Consider the following 14,368-nt stretch of genomic DNA (forward strand, 5'->3'; position numbering starts at 1 on the left):
CTTTGATATCATTTGACTGGGGTAGCATATTAACTTTACGGTTCGTGACATACGAAAGGAAGCTGGCAAGAGCGAGGGCGAGAGCCATGTTCGGTTTCGATTCCTTGAGACAGTCACAGGGAACCTGCGCGGATAGAATTTTCCCCGTTGGCTATGCACAAAACCCTCAGTACCGTACTTGTGTCCATATAAACTATCCACAGTAGAACGAATCTTCACCGATTTGGTCAATTGTCTGCAGTTAGATATGTCCCTGGCCAAGGACATTTGCATGAATTCCGTGGTGGGTACGTCAGAGGAGCGTGATGACACACTACACAGATTAGGGACTTCTGGTAACTAAAATATGCTCTCGTCGGTGACTGGCCGCTCCATACACTTATCCAGTCTGTGGATATGCTCTTGCTCCATATTCGGGCCTCGGTTCTCACGATCTTCCCTTCTCGGTTGTCGGAGAGAAAGGGGGGAAGGAGGGAAAGTGCCAGCTTATCGTACTCGGAACAACCATCTGGCCGATTACCCTTGGAGCGCCGACAAGGGAAACCATTGAATGAGATGGATTCGTCTGGAACGATTTATCAAGGGAAATCATACGACAGCATGTGACATAGCTATCTGTACCTTTTGATTACCGCAAGTCTGGGGAGAGGCAATGCTGCAATACATAGAATTAGTCACGTCCCACTGAATTCCAAGACCCAGATACAATTATGATAAGCAACAAGGCGATCCTGCAAGTGTTGCTCCACTTGCATCGTCAAAGCTTCACCATTGATATCTGGCATATGACAAGGTCTGTGTTGACATCACAAGACGATTCTACCAACGGGACTAAGATTGATAAAGCTAATTCGCAATGAGATTAGTGGGTTCAACTTTCAGGAGTGAGATCCAGCAACTGAAGTATAAATAGTGCCACATCGACAGTGTTATTGACCCGTTTCAAGCTCATTCCCCCATCCACTCTGAGTGATGGCATGCCTATTACTTCGAAGCATGAAACCGGAGGGGTTTTTACCAGTTTTGATCATGATAGTTTTTTGGTGGAGCGTTGGGTCTTTGAGTCATCCGACCGACGGAACGGGGAGTGATGAGAAGCGAGCCACCAAGCATGGAAGCACGTTCCTGGTCGGGGTCGGAAAGGCCGATATCACTGGGTGAGGGATTTACGCTACCTTACGCTCGGTCATAACTAATGAGCTGCAACAATCAGTGCTGTGGTTCAGATCCCTTTTGCAGGTTACGGGCAGATGAACCAGACAGGAACTGGTCTCCGCCAGAGAACTTACGCTCGGTCATTTGTCTTTGCTGATCCCGCCAATATCACCAACTCTTTCATTTACGTTGTACTCGATACTCAATCGGGTGATACTGCAGTTCGATATGGCATTCTTCAAGGCCTTCAAACCCTTGGAGGGAAATATGGGAATTTTAGAGAACACAATGTCGCAGTGGGTGGCACACACCAACACTCAGGGCCCGGGGGATGGATGAACTATTTGCTTCCTCAGATAGCGACACTTGGGTTTGATAAGCAGACTTACACCGCAATTGTTGATGGAGCTCTTCTTTCAATTCAAAGAGCATATGACAGTCTTGCCCCCAGCACGATCAGCGTCGGTACTATCGATCTTGAGGATGCAAACATCAACCGCAGCCCATATTCTTACCTGGCGAACCCGGCGGCTGAACGCGCTCAGTACAGTTCTGATACGGATACAACAATGACACTCCTAACGTTCGATCGCCTCTCGGATGGTAAAACCACTGGTGTCTTGTCCTTTTTCTCTGTGCATGGCACCTCTCTCTACAACAACAATACACTTGTTACAGGAGACAACAAAGGCGTTGCAGCCTATCTCTTTGAGCGAGGTGCTACCAACGATGCTCGATTCGCCGATAATTTTGTCGCTGGGTTTTCACAATCAAGCGTTGGAGACATGAGTCCCAATGTGCTGGGTCCGTTTTGTGAAGATACGGGATTGCCGTGTGACTTCAAAACCAGCACGTGCAATGGCCGGACCGAGCTTTGTCAAGCGCGTGGCCCTTACTTCAACGAAGGCGATAACGGGGCCAAAAGTGCATTTGAGATAGGCCGTCGCCAATACAACGCTGCCTTTCAGCTATATGGACAAATATCCTCCGGCTCAGGAGTACTACTCGCCGGAGAATCAGCCATGGCGTCGTACCATACGTACCAGAACATGTCGGGCTACGAATTCATTTCTCCGTTCAACGGTCGTCTTCTATCGACTTGCTACGCGGCCCTGGGCAGTTCATTTGGAGGAGGAACCAGTGATGGACCGGGGGCCTTTGATTTTACTCAGAATAATGCGTCTCCCAATCCCTTTTGGCGGCTAGTGCGGGATGGTCTTCACCAACCTGGGCCTGAACAAATCAAGTGTCAATCTCCCAAGCAGATCTTGTTTGATCTTGGAGCAATGAACAATCCATATGCATGGGCTCCTGATATCGTCGATGTTCAAGCCCTTCGCCTGGGCCAGCTTCTTGTCATAGTTTCTCCAAGTGAGATCACTACTATGTCTGGACGTCGATGGAAAGCCACCATTGCGGGCGCGGCTCAAAGTGTTCTATCCATCTCCGATCCTATCGTTGTTCTGGCATCTCCAGCAGACTCATACGCACACTATGTCACCACAGAGGAGGAATATACCGTGCAGCGTTATGAAGGCGCATCAACTCTTTACGGACCCAACCAGCTAGCGGCATATGTGAACCTTAGTCTGGCATACCTGCCGTATCTGGGAGTCCCAAATGCGGTGGCACAATTACCCAAACTTCCCGAAGGCCCCAGGCCTCCAGTTACCACGAATTACTCTCTCGCATTCGTCCCTGGTGTCGCCTTCGACAGCCCCCCCTTGGGTCATTCGTTTGGGGATGTCTTATCTTCTTCGACACCATACTTCTACATGGTAGGAGATTACGTTTCAGCCACCTTTGTTGGGGCTAATCCACGTAATGACCTGCGCTTAGAAAAAACCTATGCAGCAGTGGAGATGAATATTGACGGTATTTGGGAAGTAGTGCGTACTGACGAGGACTGGAACCTGGTCTTTGAATGGAAGCAAACAAACGTACTGCTGGGTACGAGTCAAGTGACCTTGACCTGGCATATTGAGGACTCATATTACCTGTCAGGCTGGGGCAACGCTCTACAGCGTGGGATTTATCGTCTGCATTATTATGGAGAGTCTAAAAATGTGTTTGGAACGATCTCTTCTTTCGAAGGAGTGGGGCCCGAGTTTAGCCTTCAAATCTAACCAGGTCCATCATAGGATCAGATACTATGGTACGGCTCTCCTCTTTCGCTGCTTAGTCGGCTGCCTCGTTACCTGGCACTCCGACATGTGCCGGAATCCATCGGAATTGTATGTGCCACCCTTGGCTTCGAAGTTTTTCGAGTATGGACACCGCATTCGCCTCATTTCAAACCAATTGAGAATCTCTGATCGCTACTCAAAAGGGATACATACGAGCGTCGGACTGATTTGCTTGCTACGCGGAATAACGAGAGATCCAAGATTGTCTTAGCAGAGATAGCATAGGAACCATGATCTCAATTAGAATTAAGGCATCTAATTTATTTATCGGAGAATATGCCGCATCTAGTTGAGGCGATTATCAAAAGCCGGGGCTGGTATACACCAGTAACACAAGACCTACATACATGTTCAGTATAGACTGTTGAAGTCCAGGCTGGTATAGCACCATTGTTAAAGACACCTCTTAGGACTTGTTGTAGTCCGCCAGGATTGCATCTGCAATCTTCAAGGCCATACCGTAGAAGATAGTCATGACATGGGAAGACACCTGGGTGGGCGAAACAGACCCATCGATAACACGAAGGCCCAGGGTGCCATAGACCTTTGCGGTAGGATCAACAACACCGCCAAGCTCTTTAGACATCATGGAACACGTGGAGACAGCATGCCAGTTGGCACGGAAGTTCTGCTTGACATAGCCAACCCAGTCGTCGAGGGTAGCGTTGTAGGACAAGAGGTCAGCACCGGGGATGTCCTCTCCATCAAAATAGTTCGACATCTCGCCGCTATTCTGGAGCTTACGTGCAAGCATTGAGGCAGCGGCCTGACCAAGAAGGTCAAGCTCGTTCAGCAAGAACCGGGGGTTGTTGCTGAATGACTGGAGGTAGGGATCGGCGTAGGTAATGTGGGTGGAGCCGCGGGTGAACGGGATGAGATCCCATAAGTCGAAATTGATCTTGCCATTGGTGTCCATAAAGAGCTCGGCGTAGGCAACGTCCTCATTGAGAAGCCAGTTACGGTAGTTCTCGTACTGAATCTTCAGAGCAGTGGCATTATGGAAACCACCACGGGCAACGGTCTCGTTGGCCCACTGGTCGAGGTTGTTGTTCAGCAACCCAACAGCCATAGGGGTATAGTCGCCGAAGACCTCAGTGAAGTTGGCAAAGTACACAGCCTGACCTTGACCGGCAGCTACGGACTTAGCGCGGGCGCGGACGGTTGTAGTGGTCTGGTCTTGCATATTGAGACCAACGGGGAGCTCAATAAGCTGGGTAATGTTGAACTGGTCAAGGACGGACTTTATACCAATACCAGAGTGTTCGAGGATCAGCGGGGAGACAAGAGAGCCAGCGGCTAAGAGGACCTCATACTTAGCATAGACGTTGAAGTTAACGGCCTTGTTTGTACCGAAGTTAACACCAACGGCCTTTGGACCAGCTGAGGTCTGGTTGAAAAGAACCTTTCCGACGATCTGGCCGGTAAGGACGTGCAAGTTAGGGCGCTGATAATTAGGAAGAAGCCACTCGCGGGCAGCATCGGCACGGGTCTGGTCGGGCAATAAGTTGTTGTAGATCATGGAGACACCGCGTGGGTGACCACAGAGGAAATCCTTCTGCGTAGGAACGCCCATAGCTGCGGTGGTATTCATGAGGGCCTTCATGAGGACAGAATAGGGCCGGCCGTCATTACGGGGCCCGCTGTGGACGGTTCCGTTGAAGCCGTGGCAGGAAGCGTTGAAGTAGTGACCGGCGGCAATCTCAGCTTGAGTAGGGTAGCGGGCGAGCTCGGCCTTCTTCATGTAGTCATTTAGATTGTCCCAGTTCCAACCAGGATTACCAAAGACGGTCTCCCAGGAATCAATCTGGACCTTGTCCGGACGGGTCCAGGAGTCACCGTTGACCAAGGTAGAACCACCGAGGCCCTTACCAGCCTTAATATCTAAGGTGCGGTTGTTGATGTCCTGGGAAACAGTGAGGTAGTTATGGTCAACGGAGCTGCCGAAGATTAGGCCGTAGTCGTTGGGGTTCTCGATGACTGGCCCATCATTTGACTCGTAGAATCCCTTCTCAATAACGAGAACGTTGATGTTAGGGTTCTCAGTCAGCTTGGCCGCAACAGTAAGACCAGTTAGACCACCTCCAGCGATAATATAGTCAACGGTCTTTCCAGCAACCGTCTTAGGGTCGAAGATCAGGTTGGCCTGGACATTAGCCTGCTCGGCGGCAGTGTAGGCCTGGGCCACGGCTACGGAGGCGATGGTGGAGGCGAGGATGACAGACTTCATCTTGAAGGACAATCTCAACAAGTGATCAAATGAGAGCTGGAATGGAAGGAAATAAAAACAGTGGTTACTGTGCTTAAGAAATTCTTCTCGATGACCATCAGCTACCTGCAGTATATATACTCTTCTCAACGACTGATTTACTAGGAATACCTAGGTTTTTGCCTACATAACCATAAAACTTCTTCAAAGTCTATCACATAGCGTTAAGCCAATAAGTCTCTGGGATATTGTCACGCCATTTGATTTGTGATAGAGATATCTTTCCTAGCAGACCAAACACACGTGGGACATTGGCAACGGTGTACGGTATTCCGGGATTCAGGCTGAGCTTGTAGGATGTGGTCGGCGGCTTGATTCGCCACGGATAATGAAGTTGTGGGCTGATCAAGAATGATGATCGTAATTACCAGAGATACTTTCAATGTATGTAGCAACAACATATGTAAACTTGACCTGGTCGACAAAAGTCCCCTGCGCCTTGGCGCCCAGCCCGGAAGCAAAGAAGTTGCTACTTCCCTCACTGGGACTTTCGTTTTGGAAAATAGCGAGTGACAGGGCTCTAAGGTCAATTGATTTCGTGGTGGGAAAACTATATTCAGACCCCTAGCGCCTTTTGCTGAAGAATTAATTGATCCGCTCCTACAATTTGCTAATTTCACCAAACACGGGCTTGAAGTATAAATTCCTAGACAGGCGGGAAGGATTGCTAAACTTCGGGCCGTAGTTGGTCAAAGTGGGTCAAGGGCCCATGTGGATTAATGGCTGGTCCACGCTTACACTACCGCTCGAGTATTTTTGAAGGTTCAGGTCAAAGCGCTTTCTAAACCTTGGCTTCGCCACATGGTCATGTATCAGTCCAAATTATCAATTGGTCAACATATTCGCTCGGTGTGCCTCGGAGATGGTAGAAATCATACGCGGCATGCCGAATTATACGAGCATTAAGCGCAATTCGGCAAACCGAATTTGAGTAAAATAGCTCTATCTGCATAGCTCATCCGGTGCCATCATAATATCACATTTAATATAAGCCCACATCTCAGGTTTGTGTTTGCGCAACCGAAAGACTCCCGAAGTGGTAACTCGCCAAGGATCTGCTACTGCTATTATTCCTTTTCAACCCAACTCCCCCATAGATGTCTATTCAATTGATGCACTCAAGGTACGTCAGCTCAAAGGATTGAGTGGCTGGAGCATTGGTAGTAAGATGATTTAAACTTTGGTGAGATTCTGGTAAACCGCCAACCCGATGCGTGGCGTGACGGAGAACAGTCGGCTTAACGTGAGAACTGAAAGGGATGTGCAAAATGTCTAGTGGCCCATGAACTGCGTTTGACATATTGCCAGATGTGGAAGGTGATAGGGTCCAATCTCCACGAAGTGGATTCACATGGACCAACTCGTATTTCCCAAGTGAAGTCAAGACTTCATTAATTGAGATCTTCATGATGGACGACAAGTCACACCGACGGAAGGCTATTGCTCGTAGAATACGCCATTTATATCCTGGATAAGCAATCAGTGATATGGCTGGATCAGTCCAAATTATCAATCGGTCAACATATTCGCTTGGTGTGCCACGGAGATTGGTAGAGATCATATGCGGCATGCCAAATTATACGAGCGTTGAGCGCAATTGGGCATTGGACACCCACGAGACGAATATCGACATCAAGATAGGCGGGTTGATAATGTCGTTCCTGAAATGCCTGAGCCATGAGAGAGTTTGAGTATATATAGCTTGGACTTTGCTCTTTGCCCTCCTTCCGGCCTTGACTTTTCAGTAAGAACACTGCTCCTCCAAAGTTTACTCTAGTGAGGATTCATCTTGTTAGATATTCCCAAGGCGCAGGTATTTCTATCGAAAGATCCCGGGGGTTTTTTCATCCGGTTTCTCGTGTCAAATAACGGGCTGACATCGTATCTTTCATAGTTTCCAAAATGGTTAACACGAAGCTGACTCTCTTGTTGGTGCTGCTGCACGCAGCTTTTGGGTCCTCCTATCGCTGGTTTAACTGGCAATTTGAGGTTACTTGCGAGTCTGACGCATACATTGCCCCGCACAACGAGACTGCGGTTGCCAACTTCCTTAAGCAGCAGTATCCCAAGGGATCCCACATCAAAGTTGTTGGAAATGGTCATGGATTCGGCAACCTCACTACCTGTGTCGACAACTCTCTCACTCAGAAGCCCTCTTACATCGTGTCTATGACAAATTTGAAGGGGCTCAATATCGATAAGAAGAATATGACTGTCACCTTTGGTGCTGGTTGGGATGTTTATGACCTCACCGAAGAGCTTAAGGCCAATAATCTGTCTTTCGGTAACCTCGGTGTTGAGCGTGTTCAGAACTTTGTTGGTGCCGCCTCCACCGGTACCCACGGCTCTGGGTCCGTCATCGGTAATATTGCCAGTCAGATTATTGGACTGCGTGTGTTGGACGCGCAGGGGAACCTCCGTGTTATTAACGAGACGAATAACCCCGAGGAACTGAAGGCATTCCGTATCAGCCTTGGTGCCCTTGGTCTCATCACGGAGATGACTATTAAGGTCCAGCCGACGCTCCTCCTGAAGAAGACCACTAAGGTCGTGAATGCCACCTCTGACTACACGCTGATGGGCAAGCAACTTGCCCAGCTGTACAAGGCTCACGACCGTGTAACTGTTTGGGGTCCTCACTTTGACTGGAATGAGGCCTCTCAGAACTGGGACCTTGAGCCAACTTACTTCTACTCCTACTGGGAGCCAACAAACTACACTGGAGTTCGCAACTGCACTCTCAACTATTGTGCTAACGGTTGTGGCGACTGCAAGAAGGAGTACATCTGCTACGACGAAGTCATCGACGCCGCGTCGTGCCCTCCCCAAGGCGTCTGTGACCGAGAGTTCTATGCTGAGATCGAGCACTTCCTTCCCATCGAGTATTACGCCGAAGCTGCCGCCGACTATATTAGTTATCAGCAGTCCCAAACTCCCCGTATGAAGGCTCCCTATAACAACATGATGGTAATCCAGCACCGTTCTCTCAAGGGTGATGATGCATACATGTCTCCGGTCAATACCTACAACCTTGGCTCGGATCTCAGCGGGGTTTTTGCTATCATCGAAATTGACTGGATCCAAACCTATAACAACTTTACAACTCTTTGGCAGAACCAGCAGTTGGGATACGAATTCATGGCTGAATTTGGTGAAAAATATAACGTTCGGCCCCACTGGAACAAAATGAACCCTCCTAACGCAACTTACGCTCTGGAGAAATTCCCGAAGCTGCCTGAGTTCTTAGCAATCCAACAGCGCCAGGATCCTAAGTGTCAGTTTGTCAACGAATTCTTGGTTGAGCAGCTTGGCATTACCCGCTGCGCGAACTACCTATCCATTTAGAATGAGATGTATAGTGTATCGATTCACATGTGGCGATGCTTGCTACCTGGGTTGATGCCTGATTCCGCAGGCATCCTTTATGTGTTTAGATCGCCTATAGTTCTCACTCCCCCTTCTTTCCTTCTCTATGCTTAGTTGTTTCGTCAAATGCTACTTTGTTGGTTGATGTCTGTCTCTTTGTACCTGAGCATAACATATAAAGGGGCTCGAATCACTTGCTCTTTTATTTTATGTTTTTTATTGTTATTCTCGTGATTGAAGAGGTGGCTTATCTGTCAAAAGGCAAGTAACCATAGGATGTGGAATGCTAAGACATCTCAACACTTTCGATCCAAAGAGTAATTGTACAAAACGGCCAGTCTTGAAATTTTGGTCAAACAATAGTATATTCTCAAATAGAGCTCCATATATTTCACAATAGAGTCAACTACATATCCTGCAACAGTGTTGTCTTGATAGAGCTCGAAATATAAAGTGGAATCCCATTTCAAATAAATTTCGGCCCACACAACATAAGACTAAAATAATAATCATAAAGTACCACTGGACAAGCTATCTCAGTCAGACATCATTAATAAATTTGTGGAGACATAGAGCAGTTACTTAACTACCAGGCAGGAATTACACTGAGTAACTCACTATCCTCTAATATCCCTAGCTAACAAGAATAGCCTGTATCAGCTACAAATTACCAAAAATTTACCATCCAATAAAAGCAACGGAGTCAAATGAGGAATGTAAAGGTAGCATAAAAAGAGTGTTAATTTTAGTAAACTAAACTATCCAACTGCATAAGGGTTGAAATACGGTAATACCCATGAAAATACCAGTGGACGGAATAGCATACATTTCTATGTCGTAATATGGGATATGAAGAATATTCTATGTAGGCCGTCACGTATACTGTACACCTTCGGTCGAAACCTCTTTCCTCCCCGTAGTGACAAGCTTATTTCGAGACCCTGAACAGTCCATGCCCTTGTAATACATATGTATGAAGCCGAAGAATCTTGGCGCTGCAGTGGTGCCGCAATCCAAGAAACAAACTGACCAAGATACTATAATACTGTCCGTCGGTATACCAGCACTCGTACATCATGACATCATACACTAGTCATCCCATCATAAAATTTGTTTTGACTTACAGTCACATTTAGAGTCCATGGGAAAAGAGCTAGGTGAATGAAAACCGTCATTTATCAATTTATTAGGTTGATCGGGATGTTCTACAATATATTTCAGGCAGAATAAAGCCTTCAGCACAATCCAAGCATTTGCTTGTTACTCCCCCTGCATGTTCCGTCCGATGTTGGAACTCCCCTTCCTGCAGTCGTCGGTGCTTTCAACTGCCACGGTGTAATAATATTGGCTTATACAATTTCCCAGAATGTATATACTTTCCCATATCTTGGATCTAGTTTCATGCGCTTACGTATAGTATCGCCTCGGACAAGTCCAGGAATTGATATGAAGCTCACCAAGGGAAAAAGACGACTCCCCTCATGGCTCGATCATTTCAACGCTCACGATCTGAAGGTGTTGTTTCGCTGTTGGGCCGCCGCATGGGTGGCTGCACTGTTTATGTTCATCGGCCCTACGCTACACACGATTGGAACAGAGACGTTCTTTGCCTGCATCGTACTCTTTATTCTGCCTCCCTCGGGAATTCTGCTTATTTTCCTTCTTGGGGAATTTACTCTTCTTATTGGCATGAATCTTGCCTGGGCATGGGGAGTCATTGTCATGAAGGCAGCCCTAGCGGCCCGTTCAGCATCAGAGACGCAGGCTCGATTGATCGCACTGCAACAGCAGGCGTCTACTCAGGCTAATGCCTCTGGCCAGAGTATTGCTAGCGAAACGCACATCCTCGTATTGAATGGGTTCATGCTAGATGCTCCAGTGACTGCTGTCTTTTTTGTCCTAATTTGTCTATTTATCTATTTCATGGTAGGCAAGATATGGTCCTGGATTCGTCCTATCCCTTCTTCGCCGGTTTTGACAGTCAACTGAATGTGTAGCTCAACAGGCACGACTGCGAACAAGCAATCCGAAATTTGCTCTGCTGCAGATCTACGCAATCATTATCTCAGATATTTTTCTCACCCTTGGCCCATCTCAACCGTCTTTCTACGGAACCCTCCCTGTCTCGCTAATTAAAGCAGCAGCAGTTGGTGTTGGCCTTGGTTTTGTTGCATCCATACTGTTCTTCCCCCAATCCACCTCTCACACCTTCTTTACTGCCATGGAAGGGCTACTTAAACTTGCAAAGCAGCCATTGGAATTTACTATATCCAGCTTAGAGAATGATTCGGAAAAGCTGGAGGTCCAGGCTCTTCAAAAAGTGAAAGCAGAGATTGTCGCAGCGTACAAAGCCATGGAACTGGCGATTGCGTTCCTGCCTCTAGACTGTTCAATCGGTCGCTGGAGCGCTGATGATATCAAAAGTTTGAGAGATCCAATACGCCAAACCATGATGTCGAGTTTATCACTGCTTGAATATCATACTGCACGGCTCGTCGGACAAAAGAGGCTACAAGGCCTCCTAGCAACTTCTGACGCAGAAGACACACTGGATTATCCAAACGAGCAGCGACCGCGCGAGGTCGGTCGCTATCAGTTGATGCAAAGTGCACAATTCCTTCAAGCGCTACGGAGCCCCGAGAGTGAAGCCATTCGCTCGGAGACCGTTGAGGTGTTGCGGCGATCCACAAAAGATATTCTCCCTGCCTGCCTGGATGCGATCACGGCCATCTCCGAGTGCATACATACGCAAAGCTCCGGGGTATGGTTTACTCGGCCCTCAAATGACAAACACGACCGACTTCTTCATCGGTGTAGGACATCGCTTGGGGCCCTTAAATCGACTCGCTCCACCTTCACAACAGAGACTACGGAGCGATTGCTCCAGTTCCACGCAGACCTGTTTGAGGAGACCAGTCATCTGCAGACATTTGGCAACCTTGCCATCCATCCCTTTCGAGGCGTCATGTTTGGGATGGTATTCGAGACACAGATACTGTTCGTGACTGATGCTTTGGAGAAGCTTTTGGAACGAATCATCCAGCTATGCCAGGGACGGACGAAAGATAAGTTTTGGTTTCCCGTCGGAATCAGGTATGCGGCTGCGTGGGCTTTCAACGGAAATGTTGTAGCTCCAATTCCAGGCCAATCGAATGTCATAGATCCCAACATTGTGGATAAGCAAGCTAAAGAAGGCCAGAGACGCCTCCGAATCAGTCGTGGATATGGAGTCAAACGTCGGACTGGACTGGCTAGATGGATCATTGCCACACATGAGTGGTTATTCAACTCCGATGGTTTATATGCTTTGAGAATGGTCGTTCTTACAGTTGCTCTGGCGATCCCTGCAGTCATACCGTCTAGCGCAGGTTTCTATTATCGCGAGAAGGGTATCTGGGGACTTATAATGGGTCAAACAACTCTGCTGGTCTACATGGCAGACTTTACCTTCTCCATGATCAGTCGAACCATTGGGACGGTGGTTGGCGGAGTGCTCGGGCTGCTGGTCTGGTATGTTGGTTCTGCTAATGGACCAGGAAATCCATATGGACTGGCTGCCATTTCGGCTGCTGTTCTAGCTGTTCTCATGTGGGGACGTTTGTTCTTCAACCCTAGTCTTTTGCAAGCCACTATAATGAGCGCAGCAACATGCATTCTCATTGTCGGATACAGCTTTGATGACACGTAAGCAGTGGTGATTCTTCTTTTTAACTTCCAACTAGGAACTGATATCACATTACCAGGCATGTTGCGCAATATGGCAACCCGGGATTTGGCTACAACGTCTTCTGGCACCGCCTTGCTCTCGTATTGATCGGCTTCGCAGCTGCTCTCATCGTTCAACTATTGCCTTTCCCACCATCTGCATCACGCCACATAACCAAGACCCTATCGAATACTATTCAGACACTTTCAGATCACTACGCGCTTGTGCTCTCCTGCTGGAATCAGTCGGATAGCAATGTTGGCTTAGTTGCAGGGAAAGTCTCCATCGAAGTTGATGAACTGCTCGCCTCGCTTGAGGGCTCCATTGCCCTCCTACGCCTCGAATTCTCCGGCTCACCATTCGACAGTCAGAGCCTGGCCCAAATAAAATCAATATGTCAAGAGATGAATTGGGCGCTCGGGCGATTGCTTTTCCTCTCCGTTTCGTTACCGGTCGAGCTTCAAGACCGGCTCGCACACCTTGCCGGCATTCTTGACCATCGTAACATCGGAGATATCATGGCTGTACTGAGCATGGTTGAGCAAGTGCTCAAAACCGGCAATGCTCTGCCAGAGGTGCTTCCAACTCCGTTGTTGAACCGGTGCCATGAATATTGGCAGAATAGTAGTCTGGAGATAATACAGTACAGAGATCTGATTCGGGACAAAAATTATCGGAAGTTTTGTGTGGCAGTGAGTTCTTATTTGAAGTTTCTTTCCGCAATTGATGAGCTTGTGCTTGTTGTTAAGGGCCGTTTGGGAGAGTCTCATATTATAAGCAAGGAGTTGCCAGAGGGCGTTTGACGTCCGACCTGATCGTGGATAATGGGTGAAGTGGTGTACTTTACATATTGGAAGTGTTCACTTTGGGCTGCGATTGATTTACCACTAAGACGAAATTCAAATGGTATTAGTTTCCATACGGCGGAGGTGTTAAAATGGGGGAAAGCCGAGTCTGAGTTCCGCTGGTCTAAACCGACAATCATTCAACCCCCTTCAGCTGCTCTTCTCATAAAGTATTTAAATCTTATAAGCAAATAAAACCCTATACCCTAGTCCACTAGTGGTTGGGATATTGTCGTACATATCACGATAGGCGGGCGCTGATAAGCTGTCATATTTAGGGTTTACGTAGGTATTAGTGAAATAATCAATATAGGTATTAATAACTATCTAGTCCACTAAAAGTTAGGATATTATTATATATATTATGATAGGCGGGCGCTGATAAACTGTTATATTTAAAGTTTATATAGATATTAGCGAAATAATTAATATATTAATAATTATCTAAAATCTAATTTAATTTAAAATTTATTAAATTATTTATAACTATCGTTATTATTACTATATAATTTTGAAGAATTTAATTTATTATTTTAATATAGTGTAGTGGGGTGACACCCCCTACCTGTCACATGACCCTAGGTTCAATGTATATTAGGTAGCTGTTCGCCATAGCTTAGAGAAATTAGACGAGTTCTCCATTCTTCACTAGACCGTACCAGCTGGTGGTGTAGGAATGTACGTACGATTACGAGACTAGCGAATACCGGAATGAGATAGGATAGCGGTGTGACCAGCACACCCGCTTTACAATAGTAATATGGATTTTAGATTAATTCTAGTATTGTATTTAAAATTTATTAAAGTAAGCCTTAATTAACAATGGATTTTTGTTAATTATTTC

General features: G+C 47.1%; 4 protein-coding genes across 4 annotated transcripts; 3 read left to right on the plus strand and 1 right to left on the minus strand.

Annotated features, from left to right (window-relative positions):
* Positions 1-1,029: 1,029 nt before the first annotated feature.
* ANOM_005375 (neutral/alkaline ceramidase) lies at positions 1,030-3,281 on the plus strand (the record flags this gene model as incomplete). The annotated part of the gene is made up of 2 exons (XM_015550632.1): positions 1,030-1,157; positions 1,214-3,281. The coding sequence occupies 2 exons, from the start codon at positions 1,030-1,032 to the stop codon at positions 3,279-3,281; spliced, it is 2,196 nt and encodes a 731-aa protein (XP_015407841.1).
* Positions 3,282-3,747: 466 nt separating this feature from the next.
* ANOM_005376 (GMC family oxidoreductase) lies at positions 3,748-5,568 on the minus strand (the record flags this gene model as incomplete). The annotated part of the gene is made up of 1 exon (XM_015550633.1): positions 3,748-5,568. The coding sequence occupies one exon, from the start codon at positions 5,566-5,568 to the stop codon at positions 3,748-3,750; it is 1,821 nt and encodes a 606-aa protein (XP_015407838.1).
* Positions 5,569-7,509: 1,941 nt separating this feature from the next.
* On the plus strand, positions 7,510-8,952 carry ANOM_005377 (putative gulonolactone oxidase; the record flags this gene model as incomplete). The annotated part of the gene is made up of 1 exon (XM_015550634.1): positions 7,510-8,952. One exon carries the CDS (start codon positions 7,510-7,512, stop codon positions 8,950-8,952), a length of 1,443 nt encoding a protein of 480 aa, XP_015407839.1.
* A 1,467-nt stretch (positions 8,953-10,419) lies between these two features.
* On the plus strand, positions 10,420-13,482 carry ANOM_005378 (uncharacterized protein; the record flags this gene model as incomplete). Its single annotated transcript, XM_015550635.1, has 3 exons — positions 10,420-10,899; positions 10,979-12,657; positions 12,717-13,482. The coding sequence occupies 3 exons, from the start codon at positions 10,420-10,422 to the stop codon at positions 13,480-13,482; spliced, it is 2,925 nt and encodes a 974-aa protein (XP_015407842.1).
* Between the last annotated feature and the right edge of the window lie 886 nt (positions 13,483-14,368).

The sequence above is a fragment of the Aspergillus nomiae genome (assembly GCF_001204775.2).
Source record: "Aspergillus nomiae NRRL 13137 chromosome Unknown contig00098, whole genome shotgun sequence".
NCBI lineage: Eukaryota > Fungi > Ascomycota > Eurotiomycetes > Eurotiales > Aspergillaceae > Aspergillus > Aspergillus nomiae.